The sequence below is a fragment of the Chlamydotis macqueenii genome, chromosome 7 (assembly GCF_036417535.1).
Source record: "Chlamydotis macqueenii isolate bChlMac1 chromosome 7, bChlMac1.mat, whole genome shotgun sequence".
Classification (NCBI taxonomy): domain Eukaryota; kingdom Metazoa; phylum Chordata; class Aves; order Otidiformes; family Otididae; genus Chlamydotis; species Chlamydotis macqueenii.
The window spans coordinates 25,592,885-25,603,243 of record NC_141562.1 but is presented as its reverse complement, the minus strand read 5'-3'; the positions used below and the strand labels follow the sequence as shown (position 1 = coordinate 25,603,243).

Here is a 10,359-nt window from a genome sequence, read left to right as displayed (position 1 = left end):
CCCTAGTTGAGGGGCAGAGAAAGATGACCCCCAGCCAGTGAGTTTTGGGGGCTGACAAGCCCAGAGGTGACACCCTGCCTCTGCAGGGGAGCCCAGAATCCAGCAGTGGATGCACGGGAGTGAGGATGCTCTGTCCCTTCCCGAGTTAGTTCATCCCAGAGGTCACGGGCCAGCCCCCAAAAGGCAGCGGCTGGGTGTCACCAGGGGTGCTGGGTGGCGCTGGGCTGGGGACATCGATTGGTCCCTGGCATTTTTAATGAGCTGCCCGACCGCAAGCTTTAACCTTGCCCATAATGAGGGCGAGCAGCAGCTATTCCTACTGCCACAGCCGGCTCCCCCAGCCTTAATGAGCTAATCAATACTTGTTCTCAGCTTAATTTCCAGCTAATTGCTCTTTAATGACGCCTGGAAATGGGCAGCCTCTTGCAGGGGTGGGTGGGCAGGCCCCCCGTCCCCAGTGGCAGGGGTTGCCGGGGCCCTGGCAATGGGTCACCTTTCCCGGCTGTGTCTCAGCTCCTGGAGGTTGCGGAAAGGGGAGGGTGGCAGAGGGGACAGCGGGCACAAGGCACGGTGCCACCCAGCTGGCAGCACCCTCTGGAGCACCCACCCCGGCCGGGGGGGGGGGGGGCGGTGCTGTGCAGCCGCGTGCACCCAGAGCAGGCTGAGCAGAGGGTCCTCGCACCTCAGGAGGGTCCCCAAGCCCCTCAGAATGCCCCGTTGTGATGGGGGTCCCCCGGGGGGGGGCGAGGGAGGGGGCTTGTTTTGGGATGCAGCAAGATGGGGGGGGGCGAGGGAGGGGGCTTGTTTTGGGATGCAGGAAGATGGGGGGGGGGGCTGAGGTGGCCATGCATTGCTCCAGGGTCTGCAGGGCCCGGGTTACAGGGACAGTGTCACTGCAAGGGGACGAGGCCAGCAGTGTCCTGGAGGTGGCAGCAGAGACCCCGCAGCCCGCATCCCTCTGCAGTGCGAGTCAGCTCCCCAGGCAGCGGGGGGCAGGCGGGGGCTGCGAGGGACAGGCGGGGACGTTTAGGGGGTGCGGGGTCTGGGGTGCAGGGGGAGCCTGGCATGTCGCTGGGCTGTGGGAACCACGCTCGGCCAGCCCTGAGGTGTCAAAATTGGCACGGCCGTGTCAGAAGGGGCCCTGCAGCCTCTGGCTGGGGACATCGTGGCAACCTGGCGACCGGAGCATCCCTTGCCACCCTGTCACTGCTCCTCGGGGCCGGCCTGAGAGCCCCCCCTGCCCCCCCTGCTCACATCTGCAACCATTTCCCCAAGAATTTGCTGACGGGTTTGTTCCTGGGAGGAATTTGCTCTGGAAAAGCCTGGAGGAACTTAAGCCCAGCTGCTTCCCAGTGCGGGTCCTGCCTGGCAAGTGGAGCGGGAGGGACCTGCCTGCTGTCCATCCCTTGTCCCCACGGTGGACCCCTGGGATGTGGCTGGGACCCCTGAGAGCCGCACGGCCGTGGGGTACGCTGGCTGGGCCCCGGCTGCATTAAGCTGCTCTGAACAGCAGGAAATGGAGAGGAGCAGCAGCGGGTTTGAGGTAAAATGAGGGAGATTTGGTTTATTACCAGAACGAGACCTCCAGGCAGTGTGCCGGCAGCACCCCCTGCCCCAGCATCTCCCAGTGACATTTGCTTCTGCTGTGACGCAGCCTGTATTCCCATCCCCTCCAGCCCCAACGCTGCTTGCCAGCTCTCCCTGACACAATGTCGGTTGAGTCACTTGGCCCAGGGCTTTTTTTCCAGGGTGGGTTTTTTCCTTGGCCTCGACTGCTGGAAGCCCCAGATCCCCGTGGGGTGGTGCAGGAGATCAGCCGGGGGCCAAGGCGGGGTCAGTGGGGCCAGGAGCAACGGGGCACCCCAGATGGGCTGTGATGGCTTTGCCATCAGGGGCGCATCCTGAGGACAGAGCTCTGGAGGGATGCCATGGCTGTGGGTCTGCTGGGAGCATCCACAGAATCCTGGCTTCAGTGGGACCATCACGGGTGTAGGGGGTGGAAATGGTGATGGAAAGCAACCCAGCAGGGAGGGAGGAGGGGGCTTTGGTGTTTGGGGTTTGCTGCACCTTCAAAGTCCAATTTCAGGAGCCTCACTGGTCTTGGGGCAAGTGAGGAGAGAGGCCATCATGGATGGGGAGCTGGGAATGATTTAAGCCAGTGTCAGGCCACACAGGGCTGTGACCACCCTTTCCCCCAAAATCTGCTCCCAGCAACGGGTACAGCTGGGGGCTGCGTTGATCGAATCTAGGTGTGATTGAGCACAGCTCCTTGTTAAGCACAGGTTAGGTCTTCCACCTCTCCTTCATAGCCGCTACTATTTATTAGCGCATTCAATAGTCTCATTAAGCAGGAGCTTTAATTACCTGCCAAATTTGAGCTCCATCTTGCTGAGCTGAGCTGCCCGTGGCTTCCAGGCACTGGCCCCACTTTTCAGTGGTGGGATTTAGGCACTGGCTCTATTTCTGTGTCAGGAGCTGCATCAACTGAAGGTGGGTTCTGGGGCCAGGCTCACCCCACTGCTTTGCCCCCAGTGTGGGACAGGGGCAGGCAAGGGTGTGAGTGGCACAGGGGTGCCCGAGTGCACAAGTGATGCTTTGTCCCAAAGCAGGGAAGTGGGGCATGGTGGAGGCATCCTGGGGGGCTCAGCACCTTCGGCTGGGTCACCCACAACCTGTCCCCTCTGCTCGGCCTCTGAACCAGCTCTGGAGGGTGCGGGCAGGGAAATCTCAGCCCCCTCTGAGTTTTTCCCTGCTCCCAAAGCAGCTGCAGCCCCAGCCGCTCAGAGACTTGTGGATGCGGGGCTGAAAAGCTGCGGCACGCTGGGACTGTGCTCAATGGGCCTGGTGAGGGAGGCAGCCCTGAGCCAAGGGGCTGGGGGCCGCCGAGGGGGAGCGGGAGGCGAGGCTGAAGGCAGAGCCGGGAGGAAACCCCCCCTCTGTGGCCGGGGGCTGGAGGGGGGGAATTTGGCCGGCAAAGGCAGATTGAGGGGAGCCGAAGCCTGGCGCATTTTCCATCGTTAGCTATGGCCGGATTCACAACGTGACTGAGCAAAAGCCCCAGAGCCCGGAACGAATTTGCAGGAGAGTGTTGGAAAGCAAAAGCAGATTTTTGCAGTGTGGTGAAGGAAACCAGATCCTCCAAGGGGTCCTGCAGCAGCTTGGCTTCTCCTGAACTTCACCAGGGAAGCAAATCCCACAAATTCCTCGCCTGGAGGAGGGGAAAGGGCTGTGGGATCCTCTCGGCACGGCGGCGGCAGGAAGATGCAAATGCACAGCGTGTTCGTGTTGCAGAGGCGTGCTGGGTCCCCTGCTCTTTGGGGCCAGGGAAACTGAGGCAGGGAGCAGCGAGGCAGCTTACTGGGGGGCTCTGGAGCCCCAGTTCAGTGCACGAGGGTTTTGCCCTGCCGTGGCGTGGAGCAGCCTCACCGCTGCTCCCGACGGCTCCACTCCAGCCAAGGTAATGCCATTGCTTGCACCCTGATACCCGCTTCGTCCCTGGCTCCCGGGGTGGAGTGAGCACAGGCATCCCCCAGGAATTATCCCCGTGTTTATTTATGGCAGCTGCTCAAGGTTTCAGCCTGCATTTCCCACCCAAATTACAGGTTGGGTGGGCTTTTCCTCACTTCCCCAGCCATGCCCACCCCCAGCTTTTTCCCTCCCATTCGTGTTGTTCCCACTGACCCCTGCAAAGTTTGTCTCTGCCCCCCAACCACGTTCTCCTCCCACCCCGTGGATGCAGCTGAGCATCACCCTAGCTGCCGACACCCGGTTTGGGGTGGCCCCGGTGGCGGGGGCTCGCAGCGGTGCGGGGGGCGGTGGGACCCCGGCAGGGAAGGGGTGCCTGTCCAGGGCCGGGCCGCGGGCCCGGAGAGGGGCGGGGGGGGACTCACGTTTCGCTGACATCACAGCGGGTGCCGGAGCAGCCGGGGGCCAGCAGCCCCGCCGCCACGGCCACCGCGCGCCCGCGGCCCCCGGCACCGCCGCCCCTCGGCACCGGCACCCCCGGTAAGTGACGGCTCCCGGGGCACCCAGAGACCCCCCCGCGCCTACACCCCGGACCTGGAGGAGCCGGACACTAACTCTGCAGTTATCTGCCCCCCCATCCCCCCTTCCCTGGCCCCCCACATCCATCACGGGCTGCAGCCTTGCTCCGTACTGCCCGGGAGGGCTGGGGGCGGGGAGGGGGTCCGGCACCAGGACTCCCTGCCCCTTTCCACCCCTTTGGGGGGCTCGGTGGTCTCCGGTAAACGGGTCGAAGCTCGGCAGTTTTGTTATCCGGGGGGTGCATGCGTGTGTAACCCACCGACCCGGCCATCTCCATCACCCCAGCCCAGCTCTGGGCTGCGTTAGCCCCCGAGGGTGGTGGGGGGGGTGTGTCTGTGGGGTGCAGCTGGGGGGGCTTCGGTGCTGTTCCCAGCAGGAGAGGAGGGGGCAGCCCAGCTGCCTGGGTCCCCCTCCCCAGCCCCGCTTGCTCATGCCGAGTGACCAGGGGAACGTAATTTCACTCCATTCCAGGGAAGGCAGCCAGGGTGTAACCGGGGGATGTTCACAGAGGGGTTCGGTTCATTGTCGCCCCCTCTGGGGACAGGTGAGGCACCGAGACCCCTTGTGTCCCCCCAGCAGAGATGGCAATCCCGGGGCAGATCAGCCTCTCTGCTTACCTAGGGTGGGAGGGTAATGCAAGTTTGGGGACGGGCACCCCACTGTGCTGGTACGGGCTGACCACACTGGGCCTGCTGCCAGTTTGCTGACTGCCCACTTGTGCGCTGAGTTCCCCTGTGCTCAGCCTCAGCTGCTTGTGTGATAACAAGGGGGTCACACAGCTTTCTTGGGGGGATGTTGCTTCCCCTGCTTAGATGGGTGGTGCCTAAAAAGAGGGGTTTCGGCACAGGGAGGGGAGGAGGACAAAAGCCAGGCGTGACTGGGAGCATCCTCCTGGCTCGGCTCCTCTCGCCTGGCTGCCTCCAGCGTGGAAAAGAGCCCCTTGTCTGCAGGATCAGCCGCTCCACTGCGCTTGTCTGGATGGTAAGGGAGGAAAAAAGGGCTCGTGACTCTTGCAGAGCAATGGGGAAAGGAAAGGGGTGCCTGGCTTGAGAGCTGCCTCCTGAGAGGAGACGAGGAGCTGGGTACAAACAGCTGAGCTGTGACAGTGTAGAGCAGCCTGTCCAGCTCCCCACCAGCCCTGTGGTTTCCCAGGCTGTGGTGGGGTTAGAGCAGGCTGTGGTCTGCCCGCCAGGCTGGCGGGAAAGAAGGATGAAACCTGGTGGGTCTGGGGTCAGCAGCCCCATCCCACCGCAGGAGGTTCAGCGTCTCAGGGCAGGAGCTGGTTGGGGAGCCCCAGGGGCAGAAGGTCGTGCCTGTGGGGCTGGGGGTGAGAGGGGCTGAGACTGACCCTCCCCTGTGCATCATGCAGCGCTGCTGCTCAGGGCAAGATAGCTGGGAGCCAGAAGGGTGGGAGATGCTTCCTGCACCCGTAACACATCCTCACTCCTCACAGGACTGGATGGCTCCTCGGATCTAGCCAGGGACACCAGAGCAGTGCTGGAGATCCCTGTCCAAGTGATGGTGGGACTGGGATAGGAGCTGCTGCGAGGATGTCTGAAGCCAAGACCCTGAGCTCCTCTTGCCTGGTGCTTTCCTTGCTCTCCTTGCACTGGGCTTTGCTCCAGCTGGGCCAGTCTTTTCCCAGCACCTCTGACTACCTCCAGCGGGGCTGGCAGCGGCTGCTGGAGGAAGGGGAGGCCTGTGCTGAGTGCCGGCCGGAAGAGTGCCCAATGCCGCGTGGCTGCCTGGCTGGCACCGTACGGGATGCCTGCGACTGCTGCTGGGAGTGTGCCAACCTGGAGGGACAGATCTGCGACTTGGACAACACCAACCACTTCTATGGCAAGTGTGGGGAGCACCTGGAGTGCCAGCTGGAGGCCGGAGACCTGCAGAATGGAGAGGTTCCTGAGCCCCAGTGCACCTGCCTCTCCCACCTGGCCCTCTGCGGCTCTGATGGCAAAACCTACCCCCAGATCTGCAGGTTCCTGGAGGTTGCTCGTGCCCATCCCGACGCCAACCTCACCGTGGCCCACGAGGGTCCCTGCGAGTCAGGTAGTGCCCCAGGAGCAGCGATGCGGGCAGTGGGACGGAGGCTCGTACCTCTCGGGAAGGGACAAGCAAGGGAGGGGTCTGACTTAACTGTCTCACCTGGCAGCAAGCCTGCAGCGTCCACAGGAACACGCCAGCACCGGAGGCTGGGTACAGGGTACCCACCCTGCGGGGTCCCTCTCTGCCAGTCCCCCCACCCTGCTGCTCCAGGGCAGCCCCTGCCGAGCCGGTGCCTAGAGAGGTCTGGGAGTAGCTTTGCCAAGTGGGAGCAGGGTTTATGGGAAGGGGCAAACCCTTCTGGAGCAGATGGGGAAGTTCCAGGGAATTTTTAGCCAATTCTTGGCGGCGCTGCTGGGTTCACGCTGGCCCGGTGCTCCTGAGAAATGTGGCTGCCTCCTGCAAATGGAAACCCGGGTTGGTTTGACTTGTCTGCGTGATTTCCATCTCCTGTTTAAAACCCATCGGGAGGCTGGGGGGGGCCAGGCAGCGCTGGGGAAGCCGTGCCCCAGCCTGCCCAGTCCACAAAGAGCTGTCGCCACAGCCGGAGGGGTGGCAAGGTTGACTTTAGTTTCTGTAGATCATCACGTTCTTGAGTTTTTCCCCCAGGTATATTTGGAGGTGGAGGACTTCCCTTAACCTCTGGCTTGTGCTACAGGCCAGATCCCGGAGCAGGTGTGGGTGGGAAGGGTGGTCCTCACTACATCGCTCTAGGGAAGGGATGTGGGACCTGGAGGTGTTGGCTCCATAAGCAGCAGGGGCCTGCTCGCTCCCTTAATTGCTATCATGAGCCCGGTGCCAGAGCAGAGTCCTCGTTCGCCTGGAAGCTCATCCACCTCATCCATTCCCACCGGCCTGCCTTTGCCCCACAGGAGGAGAAAAAGGGAAAGTGAGGCCACAAGGGATGGCAACCTCCAGGGGCTCTGGGGGCTGGGGAAGGAGCCCCCAGTCCTGGCTGCGAGGAGGGACTGTGTCCTGGGGCAAGGTGAGGGTCTGCTGTGGGTGGGAGAGGAGCATAGGAAGGGTCTTGGCATCTCCATGTGAGCCAAATGCTCCCGCACCGGAGGGGATTAGCTCAGACCAGCCCAGGAGAGCCCCTAGGACCTGCCGAGGGTGAGACCTCATCTGAGCCCACCCTGCTCTCCTGTCCCCCCTCCCCAGAGCCCCAGATCACCTCTCCTCCCTACGACACGTGGAATGTCACCGGGCAGGATGTTATCTTTGGCTGCGAGGTCTTTGCCTACCCCATGGCATCCATCGAGTGGAGGAAGGATGGCACGGAGATGCTGCTGCCTGGAGATGATCCCCACATCTCTGTCCAGGTAAGCAGTGTGCACCTGGGATGCTGAATGTGGCCTCGGGGTGACCCAGCACTTCCCAGAGCTCCTGGGCAACCAGACCTGAGGATGGTCCTACTCAGGAGATGGCCAAGTCTGGCTGTCTGGGGATGAGAAGTGGTGACTGGAGCCTGCACACCATGAGGGCTGGCTGAGCCAGTGCTTGTGTCTTGGTGGCAGGAGCCAGAAGCGTAGGTCTCTTCTGCAACTTTAGTAGTTTTTGAACTTCTGAATATTTTTTAGGACCTGCAGAGTCCTGCAGCATCCTGCAGCAGGGACTTTCCCACCTCCCTGACTTTAGTTTGCTCTGCCTGCTGGCTTCCCTTGCCGTCCCACTGGCAGGACTGGAGGAGAAGACCTCCCAAGGTGCCTTCCAGCCTGGGTTATCCTCTGCTTCCACCAGCAGACTCTGGCAGTCCCTGCCCTTTTCTGCCCATCACTCCAAGCAGGGCTCCCCTCTCAGAGCTGGCGCACCCAGGGGTCAGCATCCTGCCCCAAATATAGTGCCCAGTCGGGTGTACCCAGCTATTAGAGGGTGTGGGCAGCAGCACAGGGACCGTGCACTGCACCGAGGCAGCAGCAGGAAGGAAACTGTGGTGGGATGGATGGGGAAGCCAGGGGACCATGTGGGACCTGGCACCGTTGCAGGGTAACGTGCTGGTTCCCCTCCATTTTCTGACCCTCATGTCACCCCACACCCTGTCACAGGGTCTGGCTGAGGACCTTCACCCCGAGCAGGGCCACCCTGCCTGGCTGGGGGAGACTCGGCTGTCCTCCACCCTGGCCACCGCACTGTAATAGCAGCCTGCAAACACAGCTGCAGCCCAGCTGGGTCAGGAAAAGGGTATTTATTTCTGGGGACAAACAAAAATAGCACAGTTGGTGCCAGAGCATTCCTAGGACCTCACTGCCTGCTGAAACAGGGTCTTGGGGCTTCTCCGAGCCATCCCAGGCTAGCTGTGCCCATAGCACAGATGCCCCCTTGCTTCTGCCATTCTGCCAAGCATCAGCCCTAGCATCCTCCTGCTGTTTGGGGACCACGGTGGCACTGGAGGGACACCTGGGAGTCTAGGGCACGTCTGCAGGGTCCTGCCCAAAGCAGGGCTCCTAGACCCTTCTGGGGGCAAGAAGATGCCCATTCCCCCCACCCTCCCTGGGTAGTGGGAAAAGAAGGGACCTGCGTCCAGGGCATCTGCACCTGTCCCCAAAGTGGAACTTTCCGGGGGGCAAAGAGTTTCCCTGGGCTTGTGTCCCCCTTTTAATCTATCCCAGCCCCATGCAGCGCTTTCCTGGCCCCAGGGCTAACAGAAACCCCTTGCTGTTGCAGTTCAGAGGTGGCCCCCAGAAATACGAGGTGACGGGCTGGCTCCAGATCCAGGGCGTGCGGGTGACAGATGAAGGCACCTACCGCTGCTTCGCCAGGAACAGGGTCGGGGAGGTGGTGGCCTTAGCCAGCCTGACTGTCCTCACGCCGGGTGAGCACCGAGTCCTTGTCCCCATGCTCTCATGGGGACAAGAGGAGGGATGTTTGGGGCAGGGTGCACTGGCATGGTGGGAGCTGCTGGTGCACAGGGCTGTGCTGGGGATGCCCTAGTAAGCTGCTGTGCACGGTTTGGCTTTGGTCCTGGTGGGGAAGGGGACAGGCACTGAGGCGGGCAAAGTCACATTGTCCTTGTGCTGCCGTTTCAGACCAGCTCAACCTGACAGGCTTTTCCCTGCCAAAGCCCCGCATGATGCCCGAGGACTACGGGGAGAGTGAGGAGGACTACTACTAGCCCAGAGACAGGACGCCCGGCTGCAGAGATCACCTTGCCCATGGTGGCCATTCCCAGAGGTTGGGGACATCTCCGGAGCAAGCACACTCCAGCCCAAGAATCCTTCTCTGGACAATCCTGGCACAGCAGCCTCTTTTTTTTGGGGGTGGGGGACAGGGTGACACATCCCTTTGCTGGAGATGCTCGGGGAGGGGACACTGTCTGGTTAGTAGCACAGGTTTGGGACCAGGGGCAGGTGGGTCTGTCCTGTGGCACTGAGCAGGACGTGGTGGCAGGTGGGACGCTGCAGGAACAGCCACGCCATGTGTGGCAAGGACTTGGTGCTGGGGGTGGAGGCAGCCCCTCCGGGAGAGGGAGGCCTGGGCAGGGGCTTCTCTGCCCTGTGTGAAGCATTTTGGGGAAGCCAGACCAGAGGGCTAGGACCTGGCCGTGACACCCAGTGTGTCACCCCCAGGGGCAATCTGTGTCCCCCAAGGTGGGAACAGCTAGGGTTCTCCCCAAGACCTGGGGAACTTTCTGCCAAAACATCCTTCTTTCCCAGGTTGCTTTTAACCAGAAAAGTAGTGATTTGAGGAAACCAGACACTTGTGGTTTCCAGTGCTATCTTTGCTCTTCTGGACAATGTTGACCCAACTGCCCCTGTGGTCAGAAACACGTTGGCCTTTTTTGACCGACTTTGTGCTTTCCCTACCAAGCAGCTCGTTACTTTGCCATTTCAGTTGACGTTAGCTAAAATATACACGTAGGTCCAAGCCAACAGAGATCAGGTGACTGTCCTCTATCCGCAAGGATTATTCTGGGGATGCGGGAGGGCGCAAACACTGTCGATGCCACCTTGTCTGTTGTAGGGGTGCTTGGGTTGAGGAGCCCTCCTGCCCATCCTGGTGCTCACAGCATGGGTCCTGCCCCTCTCGCCCTGCATGGGGATGGAGGTACCCAGCAGACCTTCCCCTGTGTAGTGGGGATGCATCAGGGTGGCTCTTTGCACCCCTGTCAGTTCAGGTCCCATCCTTCCTCTTCCCATCTTCATGTTGGGGTCCTGTGCCCCATGACACCGCGGTCTCCACCCAGGTAGCCATAGCCCCTCCAGAGCAACTCTGTGCTTGGCTGGGGAAGGGCAGGGAAGCTCCCATTTCCACTGGAAATGCTCCATTTTT

General features: G+C 61.7%; 1 protein-coding gene across 1 annotated transcript; it reads left to right on the top strand.

The window, feature by feature from the left end:
- The first annotated feature begins 3,929 nt into the window (after nucleotides 1-3,929).
- KAZALD1 (Kazal type serine peptidase inhibitor domain 1) lies at nucleotides 3,930-9,957 on the top strand. Its single transcript, XM_086752098.1, has 5 exons — nucleotides 3,930-4,005; nucleotides 5,498-6,096; nucleotides 7,252-7,412; nucleotides 8,755-8,902; nucleotides 9,117-9,957. Exons 2-5 carry the CDS (start codon nucleotides 5,595-5,597, stop codon nucleotides 9,200-9,202), a joined length of 897 nt encoding a protein of 298 aa, XP_086608224.1. The 5' UTR covers nucleotides 3,930-4,005; nucleotides 5,498-5,594; the 3' UTR covers nucleotides 9,203-9,957.
- Nucleotides 9,958-10,359: the final 402 nt, after the last annotated feature.

What these genes read in the sequence shown, in the direction of transcription:
- KAZALD1 (XM_086752098.1), top strand. Translation starts at nt 5,595, where the DNA reads ATGTCTGAAGCCAAGACCCTGAGCTCCTCTTGCCTGGTGCTTTCCTTG. An exon ending in ATCCCCACATCTCTGTCCAG is followed by an intron (nt 7,413 to 8,754) that starts GTAAGCAGTGTG and finishes TTGCTGTTGCAG; the next exon opens with TTCAGAGGTGGCCCCCAGAA. An exon ending in CCTGACTGTCCTCACGCCGG is followed by an intron (nt 8,903 to 9,116) that starts GTGAGCACCGAG and finishes CTGCCGTTTCAG; the next exon opens with ACCAGCTCAACCTGACAGGC.